Source organism: Balaenoptera acutorostrata, chromosome 13 (genome assembly GCF_949987535.1).
Source record: "Balaenoptera acutorostrata chromosome 13, mBalAcu1.1, whole genome shotgun sequence".
Taxonomy (NCBI): Eukaryota; Metazoa; Chordata; class Mammalia; order Artiodactyla; family Balaenopteridae; genus Balaenoptera; species Balaenoptera acutorostrata.
In genome coordinates this window covers 60193674-60220373 of record NC_080076.1, presented here as the reverse complement: position 1 = coordinate 60220373, position 26700 = coordinate 60193674, and the positions used below count along the sequence as shown (strand labels likewise).

The 26700-nt window shown below is 43.0% G+C and overlaps 1 protein-coding gene across 1 annotated transcript in view; it reads left to right on the top strand.

The window, feature by feature from the left end:
- L3MBTL4 (L3MBTL histone methyl-lysine binding protein 4) overlaps positions 1-26700 on the top strand; it is a 308033-nt gene that overhangs the window by 123380 nt on the left and 157953 nt on the right. Inside the window, exon 12 of the mRNA XM_028162388.2 lies at positions 10448-10562. Within this exon, the coding sequence (XP_028018189.2) occupies positions 10448-10562 (115 nt within the window). The remainder of the gene's footprint in view (positions 1-10447; positions 10563-26700) is intronic.

The following is a 26700-nucleotide window of genomic DNA, read 5'->3' as shown; positions in this document are numbered from 1 at the left end:
CAATGCAGGGGACACAGGTTTGAGCCCTGGTCCGGGGGGATTCCATATGCTGCTGAGCAACTAAGCCCATGCGCCACAACTACTGAGCCTGTGCTCTAGAGCCCGCGTGCCACAACTACTGAGCCATCGTGCCACAACTACTGAAGTCCACGTGCCTAGAGCCCATGCTCCGCAGCAAGAGAAGCCACCGCAATGAGAAGCCTGCACACCGCAACAAAGGGTAGCCCTCACTCGTTGCAACTAGAGAAAGCCCGCGTGCAGCAACGAAGACCCAATGCCGCCAAAAATAAATAAATAAATTTATTAAAAAAAAAAAAAAAAGGTCCCATTTGGACAGTAAGTTATGTGGTGCCTCAAGACCTAACCAGTTTTTCTTCTCTTTCACGTGACTCATGTCCTACTACTCTTAACAAGAAATCCTGTCTTCTGCTGTAAGCAGCTCAAGTCCCTTTTGGGTTAGGGGTTTTATTATGCTTCACTTTATTGCACTTCGCAGATATTGTGTGTTTTTTACAAAGTGAAGATTTGCGGCAACCCTGCATCGGTCAAGTCTACTGGTGCCAATTTTCCAACATCATAACTGTTTAATTAAGGCACGTGCAGTTGACCCTCGAACAATGCAGGGGTTGGGTGCCAGCCGCTGAGCAGCTGAACTTCCACATATAACTTTACAGTCCTTTGTACCCATGGTTCTGCACCTGCAGCTTCAACCAGGGGGACACTGCAGGACCGTAGTACCTATTTAGTGAAAAAGTACATATGAGTGGACCGCACAGTTCAAACCCGTGTTGTTCAAGGGTCAAGTATGTATTGTTTTTTTCAGACATAATGCTATTGTACACTTAAAAGACTACAGTATAGTGCAAACGTAAGTTTTATATGCACTGGGAAACCAAAATATTGGTGTGACAATTTATTGCAATATTCGCTTTATTGCTGTGGTCTGGAACTGAACCCAGGATATCTAGTAGGGAGCCTGTAGTGTGTGATTTAATAGAAAATCCTTGATAATTTGATATAGGATCCAAAGTGGAAATCCATCACATGAGGACGACTAAAGGGCACATGCTGAAACAGTGTCCACTGCGAAGGCTGGTGCCCCAAGTCGGGGGAAGGGTGGCAGCCTGGGGAAGGAGCACCGGGAACGGCCTTTACATTCACAGGGAACCTGCAGCCAGCACCGCCTTGGTGCATAAAACTTTACAGATCTTACAGCAAAGCGTTTGAAAACATTTATGTTAGTTATAACCATAAACTGATTTTGAGATAGTTTGTCCTCACACAGCTTATGAAGGAGGTTTTTCTTCCTGAGACATTTACCCACAGATCTGTGGCCATGGAGCCCCGAATGTGGCTGTTTTATGCACAACTCTGATGAAATATTTAAAGATCTGTTAACAAGGATTAAAGCCTTGGGGATGCTGTTAGAAATTTGGCATTTTTATTTCTTGCAAGAATCCTGTGGGAAAAACATATCTTATGGGAAAAACTAATTGTATTTGTTAAAACAGTAACCATAGAAATGGAGAAGTGGAAACATATAGACGTATTTATCACAAATGGAAACATTTGGAGTTGAATGTCCTCTGCATTATGCCCTCAACCACGTTTCTCTTGGACTAATTTTCTTACAAAATTTTCTTTAAAAGTCTATCACTTTTAAAAAAATTAAGTTATTTTGATTGCTTTGGCTATAATTGTGAGTTTGATGGCAACTTCAGTTGATTAACAACTTGTTGCCATGGTGACGCACTAAAGAGGCATTTCAAAAATTTTTATCCAAAAACCATCTTCAGCAGAATAATCTAGGATGTGTAGTTAAAAGTGATTTCCAGGCGTTATTCCTGACATCCACTCCCCCAGCCCCAAATTCAAGTCCTGGCAGGGGCAGGGAAAAGTTGGTATTTTGCTCATTTCTAAATTTTGAAAACCACTGCCCAAGAAATATGATGAATTGGGCAGTAGCCTTGAAAAAGAAAGAATTTTAGAATAGCTATAGTGAAACCATTGATTTTCCAGTTTAATGATTAAAAGTTTTTTTCGATAATGCTTATTATAGGAATGGACTAGATGAAAGATGAAGCAGTTGTATTTGTGAAAAAGCAGATGAGCTTTGGGGGCAGTTAGCAGGGAAGGGAATGGAGCTAATTTTCCAAGAGTGGGAAGGAATGTAGGGGCAACAGTTCCAACTACGGAGCAGTAGCTCAGGGGAGCCAGGGTTTTCAAATCACGATCAGTGACTTGGGAATGCCAGGCACATTTCTTAACCCCTGTGTATCTATGTCAAACAGAGCTAATATGCAGCAACGGTAGTTTTTTAAAGTATAATTACTCAACCATAAAAAGGAACGAAATTGGGTCATTTTGTAGAGATGTGGATGGACCTAGAGTCTGTCATACAGAGTGAAGTAAGTCAGAAAGAGAAAGACAAATATCGTATATTAACGCATATATGTGGAACCTAGAAAAATGGTACAGATGAACATGTTTCCCGGGCAGGAATAGAGACGCATACATAGAGAACGGACATGTGGACACAAGGAGGGAAGGGGAGAGTGGGACGAACTGAGAGAGTAGGACTGACATATATACACTACCGTGCGTAAAATAGATAGCTAAGTGGGAACCTGCTGTAAAACACAGGGAGCTCAGCTCTGTGCTCTGTGAAGACCTAGATGGGTGGGATGGCGGGGGGAGGTCCAAGAGAGAGGGGATGTGTGTGTGCATATGGCTGATTCACTTCGCTGTGCGGCAGAAACTAACACAGCATTGTAAAGCAATTATACTCCAATTAAAAAAAAAAGGTATATTCACTTTTTTATTGCAATTCTTTTCCTTCATGGTCCCTCCATGTCAGTTCTTGTCTGGATAGACACATAAGCAGATTGGCTCAACATGGAATTAATGTTTAATGTGTGAAAGTATAGGTAGTTCTGGACGGCAGTCCTGTGTTATTCCATGTTGCTTTGTTATGAAAATGCCTTTTTATATTTTTAAATTAACCTTTATTGGAGTATAGTTGCCTTACAATGTTGTGTTAGTTTCTGCCCTACAGCAAAGTGAATCAGTTATACGTATACATATATCCACTCTTTTTTAGATTTCCTTCCCATTTAGGTCACGACAGAGCATTTGAGTAGAGTTCCCTGTGCTATACAGTAGGTTCTCATTAGTTATCTATTTTATACATAGTAGTGTGTATATGTCAATCCCAATCTCCCAATTCATCCCACCCCCTTTTCCCCCCTTGGTAACCATAAGTTTGTTTTCTACATCTGTGACTCTGTTTATGCTTTGCAAATAAGTTCATCTGTACCACTTTTCTAGATTCCACATATAAGCAATATTATACGATATTTGTCTTTCTCTTTCTGACTTACTTCACTCTTGTATAACAATCTCTACGTCTATCCATGTCACTGCAAATGGCAGAAAATGCCTTTTTATATTTTAAAAATGTAATTTACCTCTGCTACAATAGATTCTTAGATAGAGTGTTCCCAAATAGCCTCACAATTTTTATTCTTGGGTGGTTCTCTCAGTAAACTGTTCTCAGCTTAAGTCTGGCTTTGCCGTTTACTGGCTGTCTGATCTCTGCAAACCTCCTAAAAGGTTCCTTTTCATCATCTATGAAAACAATGTATAGTGGTCATTAAATGAGAATATATATATATATTTCACAACTATGCCTGGAATATGTAGGCACACAACAAAAGTGAATCCCTTTTCCTTACCAGACATGCCTGCTCTTACACTGTGGAGTGTTTTGAAGGCGCGATACGAGCATTCTTGTCCTGTCGCGAACAGATGTCTGTCCTCAGTGCTATTCCTGTGTCCCCCACCCGACCCACAGCAGAGCTCTTCACCATTGGAAGCAAGATTTACTGTGGTCTTATTAGCACCACTAGTTATGAGTAATGGGTATTGGAATAATATATGAAAACTCAGTTCTTCTTTCTAGAATGAAATTTAAGGCTAAGTCTAGTTAACTGAAAATGTATTCATTTAAAGGTAGAGGGGTTCAGGTGCAGTAGAACCTCTTTCTAAATAAGTTCACATCATACCTATAAGTGCTTATAATTCATTCACCATAAGCCTTTAAAAATAGATTTGAGGCCCCTGACAATAAAATGCACATATCTGGTAAGGCTGTTAAAATGGAAATTAAAAATTTTAAAACCATATAGCAGGAGCAAACAAGTATAATAATCACTTAGGCTAATGAAATTGTTGTGATTGAGCATTAAATTTAGCTGCCCTGTTCCTCGATAGATAAATAACTGCTTATTTTCCAACTGCCCAAAGGAGCAGCGAGGAGTGATAATTACCGTTGTGCATCTTACTCAGCTGATGGTTTTCGAGGTGTGACAGTGTGTGAGCCAAGGTGCCAGGAGTCTTGAGGGTGGCAGGATGACGGAGGCAGAGTGGCCAAGCTCCAGGGTCCGGGGAAAGTCCCTGGTGTGGGTTCTGGACGGGAAATGATGAGGCAGAGCCAGAAGGACAGTACCAGTCCAGATGATGGCCAGCTCTGGGTTTACACGAAGGATTCGCCCTTGGTTTTTTATATGCTGATCTAGTGCTTAAGTGTCCAAGTTATTTTACCAACCATTTGATAACTAATGCATATAGTGGTAATCCCATCAGGAAGCATTACTGTCTGTTTAAGGATAAGAACTTGAGACAGTGGCCAATTTGATTTTCTGACCTTTGTTTTCCAGTTTATCAAAATCTGAGCAGGAAGGCTGTCTATATTTACTTAGCTTTATGCAAACCCAAATACGTGAAAAATCATAAATGTATGAAATACAGTGCTGGAGATGATTTGGTTTTCAAAATTATTCTTTGCTTTACAAAAGGACTCTTTGTAAATATCCTTAAAGTGCCACTCTCCTTTAGTAACATGACCATCTGGTTAGAATTCCTAAAATTCGATTTTCCTCCAAAGTTATGAAGATCCAAAGATATGAAAATATCTTTCATAAAAACACATATGAATACAGAATTTGGTTATATATTCCAAGTTTAGATGGCCCTTGTAGGGGAGGGTGCCTCATATCATTGGATTAGGAAGGGGTATTTCAAATTTCCACTGTTTTCATTGTAAGTAATTACATACAGCCTTGGAAAGAATAATTTAATATTTCTTAATGAACATAAGGGGAAAATGTTGAATAGAGTACATAAAAAAATCATGTCTATCTGCTTTTGAAACATTTTTTTAAGATATTATCTTTTTACTGTTTCAGTTTTAGACCTAAAGTCCACAGTAGGATTCCCAGGTTCGGGTCCAATAGCTGAAGTAGAAAGGCCTTGCTCTCCTGTACGCAGGATCTGGCTGGAGCGCTTGACCTGCCTTGTTTGTGTTTAGAGGTGGTTTCCTTGCTTTTGAAACATGAACAATTGCATTGCAAAATTAAAAGAGAAGGACATTGAAAGGGTTGAAATATTAAAGCTTGAGAAAATTTTCTCTTTCTCCTTCACTACATTATACACACTTACATAAACTTCTGTCTACTGGTAAATCCAAAGCAGCAGGCGTCATTCTGGAAAGGATGCCAGTTTTGCCCTTTCACAGCTGGACTGCTTAGTTGCCTGGTACTGGTAGTCACATGCAGTTTGGCTGTGTCCAGAGTGCTGAAATATCACCATAAATAAATATAGTACCAGATCAGAACAGCCAGCCCTGTATGACAGCAGCTGAATGTAGAAATATTTTAAATGTTAATAGCTCTATTGAGATATAATTTACAAACAATAAAATGTACAGATTTTAGGTGTGGATTTTGATGAGTTTGAGAAATGTATACCCTATATAACGACCACCCCAGTCAAGATTTGGAACGTTTCCAATACCACGGAAGGTTCCTTTGTGCTCCTTTGTGGTCAGAGCTGCTCCCCGCCCCCTCCCAGACAGCCAGGGCTTTCTGTGACTGTTGTCAAGCTTCGCATCAACGGAAACACACTGTGTGCATCTCCCGAGTCTGTCCTCTGTGCTCAACATGGTGTCTGTTTGACTGATGCATGTTCATGTGTGAATAAACAGTTCATCCTTTTTTATTGGTGACAGTGGTCATTGTATGCATATACCACACTTGTTTGTGAATGGATATTCACCTGGGGTTGGGCATTTAGGTTGTTTCCAGCTTTTGGCTGTTCTGAATGAAACTGCAAGGAACACTTGTTCACACGGCTTTGTATTTTCATCTGTTTTGGGTGGAATTTCCAGGCATCGCAGGGTAGGCACTTACTTAGATTTACAATTTAACGTTAGTAAACCATTTCCTAAAGTGATTGTACAATTTTACCGCCCCACTGACATTGTATGAATGTTCTGGGAGCTCCACAGCCTTGCCAGTAATTGGTGTTGTCAGTCATTTAATTTATGGTGTGTAATAGCTGGTCATTTTGGTTTCTCTTATGAATAAGGATGTTGAGGATTTTTTAATCTGCTTATTGACCATTCATGAACCTTCTTTTTTTCCAAGAAGCTTCAAGTCTTTTACCCATTATTTATTGGGTTGTTAATTCTTTTCTACGGTAAATGTATTACAAATGCCTATGGCTTAGTTTTCCTTTTTATTAATGATGATTTTGAAGAACTTAAGTTTTTTATTATGATGACAATTGAATTTATCAGCTTATTCATTTATGGGTAGTGCTGTTTTTATGTTAAGAAATTCTTGACTATCTTACTATTATAAAGATTTTATCTTAAGTTTCTTCCTGAGTTTGATAGTTTTAGCTTTTATGTTTAGGTCTATAATCCATTTCAGACTAATTTGTACGTGGGATGTGAGGTAGTTGTCAGCGGGTTCATTTTGTTTTCACTCGTGGATATCCAGTGGGTCTAGTACCATTTGTTGAAAAGACTGGCCTTTCCTTATGGAATGCTCTTGTTGTGCTTGTTGAAGAGCAATTGACTGTATATATATGTCAATGTATGTACACTATTCTGTTCCAAAAATATATTTGTCTATCCTTATGCCAGAACAACACTGTCTTAAGACTGTGGCGTTACAGTAAGTGTAGAGCTCAGATAGAATGGATTTTCCTACTTTGTTCATTTTTTTCCCAAAATTGTTGTTCCACCTGGTAATATTTACTTTCAGGCTGAAATACTTCCTGCAATATTTCTTGTAGTGCAAATCTGTAGGTAATTACTTTTTCAGTTTTTTCAGTAGAATAAAATTCCTTTATTTTACTCCTTTTTGAAGGATATTTTTATAAAATTTAAAATCTTAGGTTGACAGTTCTTTTCCTCTCAGTGCTTTGACTGTGTCATTTCATTGTCTCCGTGCCTCTGCTGTCTCCGATGAGAGGTTGGCTGACACTCCTGTCATGGTTCCTCTGTATGTAATTTGTTGTGCTTCTCTGACTGCTTTCAAGATTTTTTTCCTTTGTCTTTCATTTTCAGTAGTTTGACTATGATTTGCCTAGTTCTTTTTTTTTTTTCCTTTCTATTTATTTTGCTTGGGTTTTGCTGTTCTTCTTAAGCTTATAAATTGGCATTTGGGGACAAAATAGAGAGATTTTTTGACATTATTCTTTCAACTTTTGTCTTGTTTGGCCATTATTTGTGCTTCATGTTCACCTCTCCTTCTGGACCCCAAATACCGATACATGTATGTTAGACCAGTTGATATTATCTCATAAGTACTTGGCCTCTTTTCATTTTTAAAAATCTTTTATTGTGTATACTTGAGATTAATAATTTCTGTGAATCTGTTTTCATGTTCACTCACCTTTTTATCCTGCCACCTACAGTCTGTTAAGCCCATCCAGAAACTTTTTTATTTTGCTTTTCAGTTGTAGAATTTCCATTTGTTTCTCTTTTATAGTTTCCATTTCACTGCCCAGATTCCCTATCTGTTCCCTCATCAAGACCATTTTTACTTTAAACCCTTGAACCTATTTTGATAGCTAAAGTCCCAACAACAAATAGATGTTGTCTGCTAGTTACAACATCTGGGTCAACTCAGGGTCTCCTTCTATTGACCGCTTTAAAAAAAAATGAGTATGGCTCACATTCACCTGATTATTTGCATGTCTAATAAATTTTTATTCTACTTTGGACATTATGAATGATACAGTGTACAGAGTTGGGAGTATTTGTCTTCCTTTAAAAAGGGTAGTTTGTTTTATCAGACAGTTAATTACTGGTGGTTTCTTAATCTTGTTGAGGCTTAATTTTAGACTTTTTTTAGGGCTAGTCTAGAGTAGCCCTTATGTAGGACATGGTTCTGACTCCGACACTATGGACTTTTTGGTGTCTCGGTCAAATTCTCATGGTATTATTGAGCTCTCTCCACTCTGGTCTCTCTACTCTCCCAGTGATGTGTGTCCTCTAGTGTCTGTCTCATTCTCAGCTCTGTATCAGCTGCTCTCTGCTTGGCTTCACCAAGTCTCACCTTGCACATGTGCAGTCCAGCCCTTGGCCAAGGTCCTGTGAGTAGCCCACCTAGACTTCTGGGGTCCCCTTCTTGGAGCTCTGTCCTCTCCAGTCTTTGTCCTCCAATTTCCAGCTGCTTCCTCAGCTCTGAACTGTAATCTTTGTCTCCTCAGCACAGCCCAACTCCTTTTTTATGTTTCTCCTCCCTGTGCTGCTGGGAGGAAATGGTCTCTAGGCTGACATTCGGGGCTCATCTTGGTGCACTTAGGGATCACATTTCTGTGCTTCCTGTTGTCCAGTGTCTGAAATCACCACTTCATATATTTTGTCCAGTTTTATAGTTGTTACTCTGTCATGTGCAGAAGACTCAATGTGGTAGAAGTATTGTTTTGAACGTTGTTCCTAAGATTACTGGTTCTCAAACTTAAGCTTGCATCAGATGCATCTGGAGGACTCGTTTACACAGAGACCCTGAGGCCCCATCCTTTAGCGTTTCTCATTCAGTAGGATTGGATTGGGGCCCGACAATTTGCATTGTCCGGGTGATAACTGATGCTGCTGGTCTGGGAACCACACTTTGAGAACCACTTACTTGGAAAGATGGATCTTGAGAAAAAAATGTTGGGATTTTATTTGGCACTTACTCCATACAATTTTACCTTTCTTTTGCGGGGGAGGGGGGCGGGGAATAATACTTACATCTCAGTTTATTATAACGCTATACATCTTGCTCTTTTCATTCAAAGTATGAATTAATGAGGAATTTTTTATTTGCACTGAGAAGGATAGATTCTCCATTTAATTGATAGAAACAGAAAATACATGAGAGAATAAGTAAAGTTATTTAACAATGAAATACTACCATTCTTTTTTTTTTTTGCCTTCACAAATAAATTTGATTCTTTCAAGTTATGAAACTTGTAGAACATGGAGTGTGATAAGTTTCAGAAATAATTGCTTTTTGTTTCAGAAATTGGGTTTTATTTTAATTATTCTCAGACTTGTTTGTATATATGTGAAGTGTGTGTGTGTGTGTGTGTGTGTGTGTGTGTGTGTGTGTGTGTTTTGTAGGTGAGATGTGAAACAGTGATAACCAGTAGGCTTGCTGGACCAGGCTCTACCTTGTCGTGTCCTCAGGTTTCCTGACAACTTACACTTCATCCTTTAATAGCTGTTAAGATAGCTCTTAATCCTTCTACCTTAGCAGCACATATTATCTGCTTTCTTTGCCTCTTTTGGTTCAATGGCCCCATCTCTCATTTGTCAGGATTTTGACATTTATTGCTTCCTTGTACTCTACTTACTCTACTCCATATATTTCCTGTCAGTGTAAGGTTTATACTGGTGTCAGATGGTGACTCTCATTGTTGAGGATGCTGACATTGTTCTTGCAGTGTCTGCAGAACAGGAACTGTTCTCTCAACAACATCATAGAATATCTTAGATGGGAAAACGGATTCGTCCTATCCTTTCAAATTCTAATCAATCCTCGACAGATTTTTTACTTTTATTTTTATTTATTTATTTTTATAAATTTATTTATTTATTTTTGGCTGTGTTGGGTCCTCGTTGCTGCACGCGAGCTTTCTCTAGTTGCAGCAAGCGGGGCCTACTCTTTGTTGCGGTGTGCGGGCCTCTCATTGCAGTGGCTTCTCTTGTTGTGGAGCACAGGCTCTAGGCACATGGGCTTCAGTAGTTGTGGCCCGTGGGCTCAGTAGTTGTGGTGCACAGGCTTAGTTGCTCCACGGCATGTGGGATCTTCCTGGACCAGGGATCGAACCCGTGTCCCCTGCATTGGCAGGTGGATTCTTAACCACTGTGCCACCAGGGAAGTCCCGACAGATTTTTTAATGTAACAACTTTTTAAATTTTTTGGAAAAATTGGTACAGCTGCCTTTGGTGGTTAGATTAGAAAGCTGTTTCATAGCACAGTTTCAATATTGTTTCAGCTGTAATGTGAGATTACAACAATTTTAATCTCAATTTCAGAGATATGTTCTCTAATATTTTCACACAGGCATAGTGATATACTGATTACTAAGTTCTCATTTCCAACAGGTCCATTTTGATGGCTGGGACCACAAATATGACTACTGGATGGATACAGACAGCCCTGACATTCACCCAGTCGGATGGTGTGACGTCACAGGTCATCCCCTGGAAGTGCCGCATCGTGAGTATCTTGCTCTTTGTGTTGTTGCTTTTTAAATACTTAGCCTGGAGCCTATCTTAATGCTGTTTATTTCATGTCATTATAAGTATTTTAAAGCTCGATATCACATAGGTGAATTGATTAATCAGCACTATAGCTACACTGAAAGCCAGTTATTCACAATTAAGCCTCAAAAGACATGCTCTACATAAATGAAGAGTTATCAACATTAAGGAATTATTTTGATAATGTTGTCTGGCAGAATCTTTGTTTTCCACATTTTAGTTTGGAAAACTGAGCCAGGTCTAAATCCATCTAATTTTGGCCTTTGCTTTTAGCTGAAGTACTTTTTGTTTTCTTAAACATCTTATCTTAATTGATTTTGTTTTATAGAGTAGGTTTCAGAAAGTTTTAGAAGAACAGAAGTATTTTAAATTTCAGCAATTAAAAAAATTTTAGTTGTAAACATTGGAAAAAAGACAACCTTCTGTTATATCGGTATCTTCATTATTTCTGCCTTTCTAGGTACTTAAAGTTAAGGAGGTAATTAACCATTCTAAATTCTAATAAACCTCGAACCAAAATATTCTTTCGTCTGCAGGATTCCTCTGATCAGATTAGGCTGACATGACTAATAACTAGCTTCAGACATTTTGCGAGCCCTCTCCATCCTTATGTTTGCTTTGTTCCCCCACTGCTTCTGTTGTCCTCCCTTTGGTTTCTTGGGGTGAAGGTAGCCTTCTATCCTGTTAATGAGGATGAACCAGCCCAGTGATGCTTGAACCTTAGATCTAAAAGGATTAACTGCATCTTTGAAAGAATTCCTTAACTTCTTTTAGAAATAAGGAGAATTACTGACTTAATAACTTGACAGACATTTTGACATTGTGCTAGATTCTTCAAAAGCTACACATGGATGAGGTGCAGGTCCTCATATAACTTGCAGTGCATTAGCAAGTGCAGGGTCTGCATACAGAGAATGTAAAACAGGGAGAACAAGGTCAGTTCCACGGAGGGGGGAAGGGTTAGCATATTTGCTTTGTGCTTTTTACTGAGCCCACTTTCTGTTCTCCCTGATCTTGCATCCCATCTTGCCAGGGAGGTGTCTCTCGGTTGATGTGAACCACCCCCCACCCACTGGCACGCACATTCTGTCCCTCATCCCAGTAAGCTTCTCAAGTAGGGATTTCAAGGGAGGTGGGCCCGGATCAGCATTTCAGGTACAGAGACAGCTACCTTCACTCCGCCTCACCATTGCCTGGTCCTTGGTCAGGCTGCCTACCTGGCTTCTCGACCCAAATGTCTCAGAAGCTTCGCAAAGTCTATGGATCGAACCTCAGCTCCATCCCAAGCCAAAAGCTTGTCTTTCTACCGTAGTTGCTACTTGATTCCAAAGTTGCTGCTTCCCATGCAGTCGTTCTAGACTCTGCTCCCTCCCTACCCCTCCCTCACCCCAACATACAGCCAGTCATCAAGTCTTGATGGCTCTCTTTCTTAATTTCTCAGAACCCATCTCTGACCCCTTCTTCCCCTTCCCAGTACCATTGCATTTGACTTCTCATCATAGGTACAAATGGTTTGCAGGATATGGTCTGCAATTTGCTAGTTAGTGAGTCACGCTGATCCTCCCAATCTAAAAATTCAGGCTCTAGAGGCAGGAATGCCTAGTGGTTGAGCCTGTGAAATCTGGAGTCAGAATGCTGAGATGTGAATCTCAGTATCACTGCTTTGCTTAGCTGTGTGATCTGTGCCTGTTTCCTCATCTAGAAAATGGAGGTGATATTAGTGTGTCAGTCTCATAATCTGTAATGATGAAATGAGATAAATTCGTGTATAACACCTCAAAAACTGCCTGGCCCACAGGATGTGCTCAATTAGTGTTAGCTGCTCTCAGAAAATGATGTAACATTCTATAGATTTTCATTTTTACCTAAAACTATGTGAATTATTAAGGATTACAAAATTCGAAATTGTGCTAAAATGAATAGGTGACTAGAGTTTTCCAAATATTTAAATTTAGTTTTCTCTTAAGTTAGGCTTTCATGTATTCCTGGCAATATTATAAGACTCCTGTTTTGAGTATGTGCACTTGAGTAATTGGAATCCCTATTATTTGGGGGAATTGGATGTCTTCGGTTGGTCATGATATTGTATTACTGCTGTGCTTGCTTTTTGGTTATAAATGTGTTTGTTTGGATTAATTATATTAATACAGTTTATTATAGGTTACTTGTTTAACCCTATTTTTTGTAATTATTCATATCTGCATCATTAGTCTTACTAATTTTTAAATACCTAGACTTTAAGACATGTTCATAGTGTGGTTCAATATATATCATCCATGGCCCCATCGTTAAAGCAAAAATACACACATACATACACACAATCCTACTCCAGTATGTATTTGCCTACTTATTTATCACAGAATCTTTTTCCACTGGAAAGTAAAGACAAATGGTTTGTCTAGGTCCTCCAGCAAAACAAAATTTGACGGTCTAGCATTGATGTTGCAACAGCTTCCTAACTATCTTGTCTCGTTTCTTTGCTGTAATAGTCTGTGTAAAACCCAAATCTAACCTCTTAGCAGTATCTTTAGACTTGAGACTCCTTCACATGTACCAGGCCTGTCGCAGTCTGTCCTCTGCTCACCTCATGCCTTACCCTTCCACCGTTTTCCACCAAGAACAGAATTACTTCCTTTATACTAAACAGAATTACTCATAGTGCCTTGAACGTTGGCCTCATAAGATTCTGAAGACAATACGTCAACTGTACTCTGCTCTCTTAACTTTGTTTACAGAAAGTCACACCCTGCAGTCGGTGTCAGATGCCTGTGTGGTGAGGAGCTGGCAGGAGAACTTGCTCCGCAGTGCGGACCACGTGTAGCCTCTTCACTCCTGTCCTGTCTCTTGTGGGTGTATTTGTACAAACAGCCACGTCAAATCATCTTTTACTGCCCATGCTATTTTAAGTCAAAGCGTTGATCTTATTTACTCATACAATTCAAACCAAATTTGTATGTCCAGTATCTTTGATAATCAGATCAAAGTAATTATTGGGCTGGCCAAAAAGTTCGTTCGGGTTTTTCGTACCATCTTACTAAAAATCTGAACCAACTTTTCAGCTAACCCAATACATTTTGTAAGTAGATCTATAAAACCACACAGAGCATTTTATCGCATATGAACAGATAAAGTCATCTTACCAACATTAATTTTCAGATATTTTAAGGTATTTTCAGATATTTTAACTTTCAGACGTTGTTTGTACTCTGTTGTTTTACTTCTGTGATATTTATGTGATTCAACAATTGCATTCAGTGCTTTATTATATATAATATGACAGCTTTATTAATCAAACATTGCAAAGACTACTAAACGTTTAGGGCTTGGAAGAAGGCTTAATTTTTATTTTAACTTATTTAATTTTGGCTGCATTGGGTCCTCGCTGCTGCACGCAGTCTCCCTCCAGTTGCTCGCTCCCTGCCACGGTGCGCATGCCTCTCACCGCGGCGGCCTCGCCCGTTGCGGAGCATAAGCCTCAGGTACGCAGGCTTCAGTAGTTGTGGCACGCAGGCTCAGTAGTTGTGGCTCGTGGGCTCTAGAGCGCAGTCTCCGTAGTTGTGACGCACAGGCTTAGTCACTCCGCGGCATGTAGGATCTTCCCGGACCAGGGCTCGAACCCATGTCCCCTGCATTGGCAGGTGGATTCTTAACCACTGTGCCACGAGGAAAGTCCCTGGAAAAAGGCTTAGCGATCATGCAATCTACCCTATCATTTTGTGGAGGCAGAACCTGACTTGAACTTTACCTGTTTTATTGATTTACTCTAGTGAATTTTCACAAAAGATAGCACAGCAGGTTGTCTACAAGGGGTGTTCTGTGAAAGCAAGAGCAATCAGAGAAAATATGAGGTAGACAGTTTTTTTGTTTGTTTGTTTTTAAGATTTATTGATTGATTGATTGCCATGTTGGGTCTTCGTTTCTGTGCTAGGGCTTTCTCCAGTTGTGGCAAGCGGGGGCCACTCTTCATCGTGGTGCGCAGGCCTCTCACTATCGTGGCCTCTCTTGTTGCGGAGCACAGGCTCCAGACGCACAGGCTCAGTAGTTGTGGCTCACGGGCCTAGTTGCTCCGCGGCATGGGGGATCTCCCCAGACCAGGGCTCGAACCCATGTCCCCTGCATTAGCAGGCAGATTCTCAACCACTGCGCCACCAGGGAAGCCCCGAGGTGGACAGTTTTTAAATCGGTTCTTCTCATCTGTTTTTCTTTATGAATATTTTCCTTTGACCCTTTATCAAAAGATTTGTAGCTCAGAATTATGATAAATACCTTGAAAACAAAGGAATAAAAATATATAAAAATATAATAGATGAGCTTTTTCTTCCTTCAGCGACCTCCCAATTTATGTCCGAGGGATGTGCAGTTTAGAAGGGGATGAAATAGAGTAAAATCGCATAGCTGCCTATGGACGAGCAACACTAGGTGTAGATAGCTAATGTGCTTTTGAAGACAGAGCAGAATGACATAGGGCTAGTCTACCGAGGCTTTTAGAATGGTGTTGACCTGCGTTCAGAAGAGCACAGGGGACTTGGGCCAGTGGAGGGAGAGCCGTGGCTCTAAAGATGGAAATGCCACAAGTAACAAGCACAATTAGAATTTGTTGGGTTCTCATGCACATTTTATTAGACTTAATTAAAAGTTTGTTTTTCTAAATGAGTTTGTATCTATTTCTAATGTCATTCAATCAACATATTTATACTCAGTGCAGAAACCGAGCCAAGATGTAGTACATGCTGTATAGCCCCATGCTTCTGTAGAGATGTTTGTGCAGTGTATTTTGGCCAAGACCATGATATTTAATAATTCATAATATTCAATCACAAAGGACAAATGTAAGTTCTTGAAAAGGTAACTGTGAAAAGCCTCTTGAGAGTGAAATTCGAATGTCCCCATTCAGCTGGGAAGAGCGCCAGCTTGTAGGATCAGGTGACGATGACTTCCTCTTCGCCTCTGTTACCAGCCAGGTGCTAACCGGCACTTCACCTTGTGTCCACTGCCGGATTGAGATCTCCTTTTCTTAGGCCACGTGGGCACAATTTTCCTGTTTTATCTGACATATAATCCTGCATGGTGGACTTTTTCTACAAGTAGAATCAAAATTAAATACTTAAGATTTAGCACTAAGGTGTCAGGATCTTTCTGTTGTGCTTTGCATTCCCTGAAAGTCCTTAAAAAGATACAAAAATATCAGAACCAAAAGCCCAACTTCAGGCAGCTACAGCATTGCCTTTTGGCAGTCTTTTTAGTCATAGCGTTTGGAAACTGTAATCCCAGTCACGTTCAATGCTAAATTTGTTTAAATAGAGCTCATTTCTTTTATTATATGATTAATCATTTACCCACAAATCCACCAGGCAATGGGATGCCCGATGTTTTTTGCTTTGGAAATTAACCGAGCTTGAGAAGCAAGATGATAGACTTCAGAGTTAGAAAAACTTGGGTTTACATTTCCATTCTGCTCTGACTGCCTGTGCCTTTGGGCGAGTTACTTCACCTCTGGGACTCGCAGGCTTGGGAGATGAAATGCCTTGACCACCGTAATGCCTGCTGCTGGTTGTCTGGGCTCAGTGACCCCACACGAAGGAGCGGGGCCGGGTGAAGAGCGCAGGCACATTTGCTTCCTAGGCCGCCGTTTCTCTTCATTGATCCAGAAAATTGGGAGTTGACTTTACTTCCTAAAACTTAAACAACCAGTATGGTTCTTTGTTATAATTGCACTGTCCGTAAAGGGGCTGCTGATCTCCGAGCGAATTTGGAATGACATGTAGGACAGTTTGAAAAATTTAGAATGACTGACTTAGACTTAAGAAAAGCAGGCCCCATAAGCCTCATGAAACTACGAATGAAAGTACGTTGCCGTTCTTTAAAATAAAAATCTGAATATGTTTTGCACCCAGTTCCAATGTGCATGTGGGTTTTTCACCCACACCAAGCAATTCTCCGACACCAGCCGGGTGTCCCACAGTTCAGCTCAAGTCTAACACTGTTTACTGGAGGTTAGGGCTCAGTCCTACATGACTGCCCCCCCCCAATCCCCATCCCCAGTTCACACACCAGTCACAAGTCCAGGTTGTCACTTGTGCTTCTGGGGGACTGGCTGTAGATCGGGAGGTTCCCACCACCCTCTCCTTAGGTTTGATTTGCTAGAGCGGCTCACAGAACTCAGAGGAACAGTTTACCCGCTAAGTCACTTGTTCATCATAAAAGGGTCTAACTCAGGAACAGCCTGTGGAAGAGATGTGCAGGGTGAGGTCTGGGGGAGGGGTCGGAGCTCCCCTGCCCTCCCCAGGCCCCACTCTCCCCCAGTCTCCAGGGTTTCGCCAACCTGGCCATCCTTTGGGGTTTTTGTGGAGGCTTCATTACGGAGGCACGACTGATTAAATCATTGGCCATTGGTGACTGAACTTGACTTCCAGCTCCTCTCCCCTCCCTGGGGTCGGGGCTCGGGGGGTTGGACTGCTGGAAGTCTGGAAGTTCCAAACCTCTGATGATTGGTTCTCCTGGCCACCGGCCCCCATCCTTCCATGCTTTCCAAAAGTCACCTCATTACCGTTCACAGAAGACACAGGAACTTCCAAGGATTTCAGGAGCTCTGTGCCAGGACAGGGATGAAGACTAAGTATATACTTCTTATTATAACTCACAATAGCAGTCGTAAATGTACACCACTAGAGACATGAAGTTATTCTCACCATCGTTCAGTAGCTTTCTGGTTGTTTGACGAGACGCATGTCAGCAGCTCTCCTCTGCACCTTCCCCGGTCGGTCGGCACAGCTTACAGCTCCTTCACCCCCAGCGTGGGCCGTGGCCCTGTCCTCTGTCCTCCAGTCTGCTCCTGCCTCTCTCCTTAGTCTACAGGGGTGGCTTCTTGGCCTCTGGGTGGGCTCTGCGTTCCTTGTGCCCAGGGTTTATGCAGCAGCATTTGGGCAGAAGGTGAAGTTCTTTGCAGTCCAGGGTCAACTCCTCTCCAAAGCTGTGTCTGATGTCCTCAGGGAGATGAATTGTCTCTGCATCCTCGTCATCCCGCAGGATTTTGTCCTCTCTTCTGTTGTGTTAGAGTGACATTTTTCTTGCCGCTCTCCTGCCCTGGAGTCCTCACCTGGGGGCCCTCACCTGGAGGCCCCTGGAAGCTCCCGCCAGGGTTTTCGCTCTTGTCCCTGCTCGCTCTCAACTGAAAAAATAACGCACAACATGAGAGTTGTGAGTTAAGTTTTATTTGGGGCAAAATGGGGAGTATAGCCCAGAAGACAGCATTTCAGATAGCTCTGAGAAACTGTTCCAAAGATGTAGGGGAAGGTCGGTATAGATGTGATTTTGGTGAAGGGGGAGGCGTGCAACCAAGCACATATTTTTTGCAGAAGGTTACTGCTAGTGACAAGGAGCAGATGTCACCATGAAGGATTTTAGTGCTTTTCTAGACACAAGGAGATACAAGAATTGGGCTCATAAAATCGGCTCCTGAAAATATCTAACTATCTGAAAACCTGTTGTGCCAGTTTTTCCCGAAGCACAGAGTTCACCCTGAACTCATTTCAGGGGGTGTTGAAGGTCAGCAGCTGCAGCGGCTCATGGTTTAATCCTCGTCGAGGAAGATGGCAGCTGCCGGTTTGTAGCTGGCATCGCCTGGCCCTGGCACTGCCCGCAGCACACCAGCTGTGTGTCTCCACTTGAGCCACTGCTGTTCCTTGGCTTGCAGCTGGGTGCCACCGCATGCTACCTCCTGCGGCTTGCTCAGGTGTCCCCTCCCAGACAAGCCCCCTGCACCCTTTGGCCCCAGAGCCGCCTCTGTTTCTCGGCACAGTCACTGCGCACCGACTGGTGTGATGTGCTTCTGCGCCTCTGTGCCCTCCGTCCCGCTTTCTAGAATAGCTCTCCCAGGCAGGCAGGTCCCCATCGCAGGCTCACCCCGCCGCCACGAGCAGGCAGGCTCGGGCTGCAGACACAGGCTGAGGGGGGAACGGTGGCTCCCGGAGACCACGGGTTCTGCAGGGCAGGCTCTTTGTATCACTCACCTCTGCTGCTCCGACTGTTCACAGCTCTTGCAGGTGGTGGGTGCATGTCAGAAAAATGCCTGTGACGGGGCCAGAGTCAAGTGTGCTAATCGGCCACCTGGCCTGGCCCTCTGACCCTAGCTGACCTCCCCCCGCCACCCCACCCCGTGGACCAGGATGGCTTGGCCCCGTCTGCCGTGCACAGTGGGCCGCTGAATGTTTGACCTATCTGTTTGTCATTTTCCTGACTTCCTACACTTTATAAATGTCATTTGTCTATACTTATTTCACCCCCCTGCCCCTTCAGGCCTTGTTTTACACACTCTTTTAGAAATCAGAGTTAAACAGAAGGAAATATTCGATTGCATGGAAATGTTTTGTTCATATTTTAAAGTAGTAATAGAAATAATAAAATGGAAATATGACAGGTGCCAGTGCCTCTAATAAAGTAGATGTAGCTGGAGACAAAAGAATCATCGTTTAAATTAAATGCACACTTGGACGCGCCACGTGGTAACCAATAGACGTTTCTCACCAGCGTAAGTATAAAGTGTTTTTTCCTGAAATGACAAAGTACCGATGTGCTATGACAGGAGCCGTGGGGATGTGGGTGACCCAGGGCCACCAGCCCTCCAGGGAGAGCACCTCCCGGCAGGTGACCCTCCCAGCAGACTGGGCTGCCCTCTGTGCTGGCGCCGTGAATGCCCCGTCCCAGCTTGAGAGGAACAAACCGCCCTCTCAGCAAGGGTACAGGACCCAGCAGGCGTAGGAGAGAGGATTTGATTCTTATTCTCGGAAAGTTCCAGCCAACTAGAAAAAGCGCTTTATCCTTGGGAGGCATCAACAATGTGAAGGTAGAACATAAACCTGCCAGAATCCTCTGAGCTCGTCAAGCCCCCAGCCGTCATTCAGGGCCTGGAGACGCAGTGGTTTGCCCACCTTGTTAGAGACAAAGGTGGGCCTCTGGCCCTGGTCGGAATGTTCCTCCTGACTTGGCTGAATCCACAGCGTGTACCTTTATAATCAGGTCAGGCTCCCCTCCCGTCACCCCTCTTCAGATGCGAGGGGGGCTGACCCAGCTGGTATGAGGTTCCAGCCGTGGAGAGGCCTCCAGCAGTGCTGAGCCTGGGTTTCCAGAAAGGGACAGCACCCTCTGTTTTGCAGCATCAGCAGCGTTGCAGGAGGCATGATGGGAAGTGGGGGGCAAAACAGAGAAATAGGTGACATTGCATCACAGCCTTATGCCTGGAGAGTCTGCAGTCAGAGTACGTTGCGCGTGAAAATCAGCTCACAGGGTGTGCAGCTGCTTCTAGGAAAAGGCTGGATGAGTCTCGCTGATCCATAAAGAGGAATCCTTCTTGGGCCTGGGGGACCCCCCCTGGGTTCATGCCCCAAGATACTGCCCCCAAGTTGTGTGGTCTGGCTGTTTTCTCTAGTCCTCAACTCTCTCTTCACGTGGCTTTTGTATCCTGACCCCAGGCCTCTGCTTACCCTCCAGCCCTTTCAGAGACCCCGAACCTCCTCACTAAGGCACAGATGAACTTCTGGGTCCCTTGCGATCCCACACAGGCTGTGCTGAAGCAGAAGGACAGCCTTGGGCTCATTAACTTGGCCACTGGCCGCTGCTACACCATCACCTTCTGCCATGGGGGATCTTTTCCTAGTGATGCACAGCCACTCCTTAGTATACCAAAAGAGGCAGATAGCTGGCCCTCACCCAGCCTTGTCTGGGGGCTCCCTATTCATAAATAAATGCCCACTTCAGCATTTATTCAGCCTGAGGAGGGGGTGGGATGAGACCAGAGGGGGAAATGCAGGAAGAGAGAGAGAACGTGAGGTGAACACACACACCTCTGACCTCCTTGTTTTCCTTTCACCTCCGACCTCCTTGTTTTCCTTTCACCTCCCTCTGCTCCACTCACTCCTTTCTTTCCATTTCTTAAGTGCAAATTCTTTCCACCCCAGGGCCTTTGCATATGCCATCTTCTCTGTCCGGAACGGTCCAGCTGCTCTTGTAAGATATGACTCTTTCCCACCCTTTAGAGTTCATCTCGAATGATCCCGTCTGAGCAAGGCCTCCCGTGGCCACGTTACATCACTGTGATTTTCCATCTCACCGCTCCCTTTGCTCTTCTGTGCATATCACAATACGTAATTACTCTAATTGTCTGTTTCCTTGCTTTCTGTCACTAGTCCCCATGAGACTGTCAGCTTCATGAGTGGAGTGTCTGTCAGCATTTCCCCAGTGTCTGGCTTCCAATAAATATTTATCTGTTTATCCACTTCTCTCTCTAAGAGTTGGTTAATCACTTATGCCAAAACAACAAGCATCTCAAGAGACCAGCCTGGGCTCTCGCCTGCAACCTTTATGGAGTGAGGTCTTGAGTAGTAGCTATGCAATTAGTCTGTTCAGGCCCTAGTAGGGGACACGTGGGCCAAACGTCCCCCACAGCTAACAAAAGAATCTTTCATGAATAGGAAGTCGACAGGCAGAAAAAGGAGATTTCCTAGCTGGCTTCCATGTCTAAATAATCTTGTCATTGTTCTTTCTTTAGCTTCTGCTTGATTTATGTTTGGAAGTAATTATGATGCTTGATTACAAAATAAATTAAACAAAACATTATTATGAAGTTAAAGTGTATATTAATAGTAGTACAAACTACTATAAGAATATCTATAACCTTTATAACTTATATTAAGGACCTTGAGAACATTGCTAATTTATTTAACTGTTAAACATTAAGCATAACAGAACATAACTTGATAGAAGATATAGCTCATTTTTATTCCATTTAGTTCATTACCTAGCAGATGTATAAATACGACAGAATGAATTGTAAATACCATACCATATGGCCTGGCACACACATTGTTTATCCTGATAAGTGAGATAAATGACTTACATCTACATTAAGGAATAAATGATTAATAAAGCCCTCTTTGGGACCTTTGGGATTAGAAACATTTGGGACCCAATTTCGAATTGGGAATTAGAAAAAGTTTTATTCTGTCAGAGATGGAAATTCACTTAGATTATAAAATAGGAGTTAATGCAATTATAGTCCAGACATGGAATGATAAATATGATGATGGATAGATGTCTTTCCAAGGAAAAATGGAAGATTGTTAACTTAGCCAGGGAACAGCACATTTCCGATTTCATTCTGTTTTAAGGAGAATTTCATAAGGAATCTTTAGTACTCGTTCTTCCAAAATACAGCAAGCAAGTAATCAGCAGTTTTAAGAGTCCCTAAGTACTCATTGACTTGATAGACAATTAGAGCATATTGTGTTAAAAAAAAAAAAAAAGTTAGCTATTTTAGAAGTCCCTAATTACAGATTTACATGATGGACTTATCAGGGAAAAATAATACCTTTCAGAATGTACTTACAGTCTTAATGATATTACTGTTTTAAATGTTGCTTGTTGAAGTGCTCGTCCTGCATACTCTACCTTCTGGAGGGCTGAGGGCAGGATTCACTCACTGTGTTCTAAAGCTTGGTCTCTGGTGCCCTGTGCAGGTTACCTGCTCCCCGTAGCCACACGCGGTTCACAGCCGAGGTGTCCTGTGACCAGGTGGTCTCAGTTGTCCATTACAGATGCTGGTAGATGGTGTCTGAACAAGGTACATCTCTGGGCAAAGTCACTGGCACTGAAAACAAATGCACACTGACTCCTAAAAGTCATGGAATAACCCAGTGGTTTGGCAGTGGGTGAAACCGGTCCTTACCCTGTTCCAGTTTATGAGTCACATCTGGCCAGGTTTGTGGACGTCAGCACATGGATGTCCACCTTTCAGGATTTCTCTGACAGAGTTGTCACCCTCTTCAGAAGACCATAATGCCTTCAAGAAAAGGGGACAGGATGCAATTATTATACTCCTATTCCTTTGGCCCCCTACAGGGCCTGATTGATGGGATCCTTGGGTGATTGACTGCCTGCCTGGAAATACGACTTGAGAGGGAAGGTTTTCCCTTCTTAGGGGGTAGTGTTTCTGTTGTCACTGCATAAAGGTTTACTTGGTATCACCAGTATACTGAGCACTGTGCCAGGACTTGGAAAGTCCTTTGGGACATAGTTGTGCACTGGTGACCAGAATGGCGAAGCTTGGAGGGAGAGCTGGCCCTGTGACCCGGCACCTCTGGGCGCCTTGGTGGAGGTCATGCAGGGCACTGCAGCGCTAGCTGGGCACCGGGATGCCGTGTGAGAAGGCAGAAACTCCTCCTCCAGAGGTGCTTTCTCCTGTCTGCACCTACTTCTTCTCTCACACTTAGGGCTTGGAGGCAGGTGAGGGCAACTCCACAGTTGCTTTAAAGACAAGCTTAGTGCTGTTAGCGTCTTGGAGATGTTTCGTTCATTTGTCTTTCCTGGTATTAGAAAGATTAAAAAATACTTGTCCATTTTATTTTATAAGTAGATAATATCTGTAAAGGACTCCATGGAATGATGATAGAGTCAAACATTTTTCATGTAAAATAAACACTATATATTTGCATTATAAAAGAAGCCGTATGGAGATTATGGGTTTTGTTTTCCATTTCACTCTTCATGTTAAGCAACCAAGAATCAAGAAGTTGAAAATTTATGCGCAAACCTAAAATTGAATGAATACTGCCAATGGCAAACTTATAGAACTGAACAGAATTATTGGGTAACTAAGAGCCTTTGGCTTATGCATTACTTTTCATCCATGCTTTGATACTCATTTTAAGCCAGAAAGTAAAAATTAGAATTGTTTTCCTTGGCAAAAGAGCGAGTTTCACTTCACATGAGATCACTGTGATTATCAGAGAGGGCAGAACACTAGCCACTTCTTGGGCTAACAGCTCTCCGTGCCTGCACACCCGGCAGCCCGACCACAGACCTTTCCTCCATGCCCTGCTCCCGGGACCCACGTGTCCGGGAGCTCCTTGAGCCGAGGCTGCAGACGCACAGTCAGAGCTGCCAAGGCCAGGCCAGCGGCCTGCTGTCCTCTCCTGCGTCTCACCAGCCCTAGAGTATTCTTCAGAATGCTCCTAATTTGACTGGCGTCATTGCTTCACAGACATTGTCTCTCTGCACCATTATTTCTGTCTGCACCAAACAGTTGAAGGCATTGGGCAGGAGGACACAGCTGCTGATAGCCTGCCACTTGTCCTTCTGCAGTCCTGACCCTCTCCTTCAGGACACGGTGCCCTGGAATCATCCTGCGTTCTCCTTATTGCTGGTTTACTTGGCTGTTGTCCTGGACGTGAAAAGCCTTTATGTCCTGAAGAATTGTAGAGCTGAGTAAAAGAAACGTGGTTTTGCAAGTTTCTGTTCTTCAGTGTGCGTTGTGTTTTCCAGATTGGCAAGAGCACCCTCCCTCATTTTCTCTGAAGTCATCGTCCTCTTTTTCACGTCAGTGGACCTGTTTTGTAACGAAAATCATCAGAATGGGAGGGGACTTTTTTAATATAATTCCCCTGACCAAATTGTATGCAATGCCAGGCGTCCAGGGAAAATTTAGCAGCACAGTGGAGTCACTTCTTCTTCTAGGGGTAGCTTCTAAATTCAGCAAGTGAGCCAAAAAAAGTGTTCAGTCACAGTTACTAACGGGTGTGTTTGTGTAAGGCCAGCACGGGGGTTACCCTTCCATCAGCCAGCTAGACAGTCGGCAGGGTCAGGGAGGTGAGTGATGGGTGTGAGGTGAGGGTCCTCTTGTGTGAAGACGGTACCACATTGTGGACACACGGGCCATCATGAGCTGGGGCGTCTGCTCCCATTCTGAGGAGCACGGGGCGGGGGGCTGAGGAGAGGAGTGGGGTCTCTGACTCCCAGCTCGTGCTCCTTCCCACATCCACCCGCGGTGGCCTGGTGGGATCGCCCAGACTTCATTCTGTTCATTTCAGGTGTGTGACGACTTTGACATGCGTGGCTACTCCTGCTGTCTTTTAAAGCTAAGGATGGTTGATTAAGAAGGATTGTGTGTATAAACATATAAAAGTTGAGATTATAGCAGTTACTTATGGGGCAGTGTAGCAGAGGGAAAGAGCACAGATCTGCAAGCCAGGAGCCTTAAATTCTTGTCCGAACCGCCAGAATATGAGTTACGATCTAGCACAAATGATTTAAACTTCTAACCCTTTATTTCCTCCCTTGCAAAAATAACCAGATGGACTCGGTCAGTGGTTCCCAACTCGGTCAGTGGTTCCCAATTCCACTCGGTCAGTGGAATTCTGACTTTGTGGGACCTGCAGATTTATACATTTGAACACCTTTGTGCCCCTTCCTCCGTCCTCTGGTGGACTCCCCGGCTCTTGGGATCCTGCCGTGTCCATGGTCTCTGACCAGGTGTTCAGAGCGGACCGAAAGGGCAGTGAGGGTCCGTGCTCCGGGGACACTCGCCCAGCCAGGGGCAAGTCAGACTCGGGGTGCTCGGAGCCTGCGACAGGCGCCTTCTCTGAACGGAGGCCTTCGTGTCTGTGATTTGCTCTTTCCGTCCGGCAGCGCGTGGAGGCCCAGCCGATGGGGGCCCCTCCGTGGAGCTCCCCTCCCCGGGGCAGCTCTCACACACCCAGGAAGGGCTGTCGTCTCTCAGGTCTGAAATCCAGCCTGATTCAGAGCCACTGTGATGTGGGCCTGGGTCTTGGGGGATAGGTGAGCTGCCTCCCGTTTCATTGGAACATCTGTTACAGACACGACGGAGGAGGGAGGCTTCCTTCCCCTTAGACACGTGGCAGTTCTGACAACGCTATTCTCAAGTCATTCAACGTGGGAACTTCATTAACTGTCAGTTTAGGGTTAGAGTAGGAACCGTGGGGAGAAACGTAATTATTAATAAATACTTAAAAGCGTTTCTCAAGCGACTCCCAGCATATTCCATTAAGAATGTCCAAAAGCTCCGTGGTGAGGAAAGTTCTTAGTGTGGGCACATGAGGTCAAGGCCAATTTGAGGAGGGACTGTGGACGCCTAGGTACCTGCTTTAGGTGTAATCTGCAGGTTATTGGGACGGTGTTCTAATCACCCCACTTTGGAGTCTTGAGTTATAGAGTGTGTTTAATTCTTCTAAATAACTTTTATATTTATACATGTTTGGTTATGAGAACAGATGACGTGTCTGTCAGCAACTAATCAGTTTGATTTTTTAGTCAGCAAATTATGTGTGACACTTTCAGTGAAAATGGAACTTATTAACTGATTTCCTCTTTTAGTAAAAGGGGGGAAAATTAGTTCAAGGATTGGGAAAGCCCAAAAACAAGTCATAAGCACCCGTGATTTACTTACGGTTTCAGGCCTGTCTGTTATCTCCCTTCATAAGAATAAGGAAAATCCTGGGAATAAGGACAGCCTTGTGGCTTCTGTTTATTTAGAATCTTGTTGCACAAGGCATAGTGGGGGGAGAGGGGGGAAGAGAGAGAAGTAGAAACCAAGAAATGAAATAGAGAGTGGGAGAGAGAATGCATGAGAATCGGAGGAGAGGAGGGGGTGGATCTGCAGCATTTTCACTTGGATTAGGTGGGAGTAATCCATTTACATAAACCAAGCACCACTTTTGTCATTTTTAAAAAAAAAAGAGGTTTTCATATGAAAGATCAGCTAAATTAGGAGTTTCAGAAAGTAAGAAAGTAGTCTTGGTTTTTTATATTATCTTTGAGAGAGAATTTGTATAAAAGTTAAGGTCTAGAAGACAAGTGCATCTGCTTTGATTTCTTTCTTAAAAATAATGAAAAATATGAAATAGGACCGTCTAGTGAAATAGTATTTGTATTGGATGCTTTTCGATGCTGTATTACCCTTCAGTTCCTCACAGTACGGTTATTAGTCATTGAAAGAAGTAGGTTTAATTCAATTTACTTCAGTTACGTGTAAACCAATTTCTCTGTGTGCCTGTGTCTCTACGACTCTTCTGCTCCTAAAATTCTGTGCTTCTGTGTGATCTCTGTGGACCCCTCCCAGTTTCCCCTTCCATAAATCAAGGGTGTCACTTTCCTGTGTTTTTGAAAGGTTATAAAAACGGGTTACAAGGCAGGTTGGCATTTTATGAAGGCCTGTGCTATTCAGTAATGAAAAAAAGAGCCTAGTCTTGTGTTTTTAAATAGTTGTGGTATAAATAGATGGTACAAATTCTTTACTTTAGAATGTT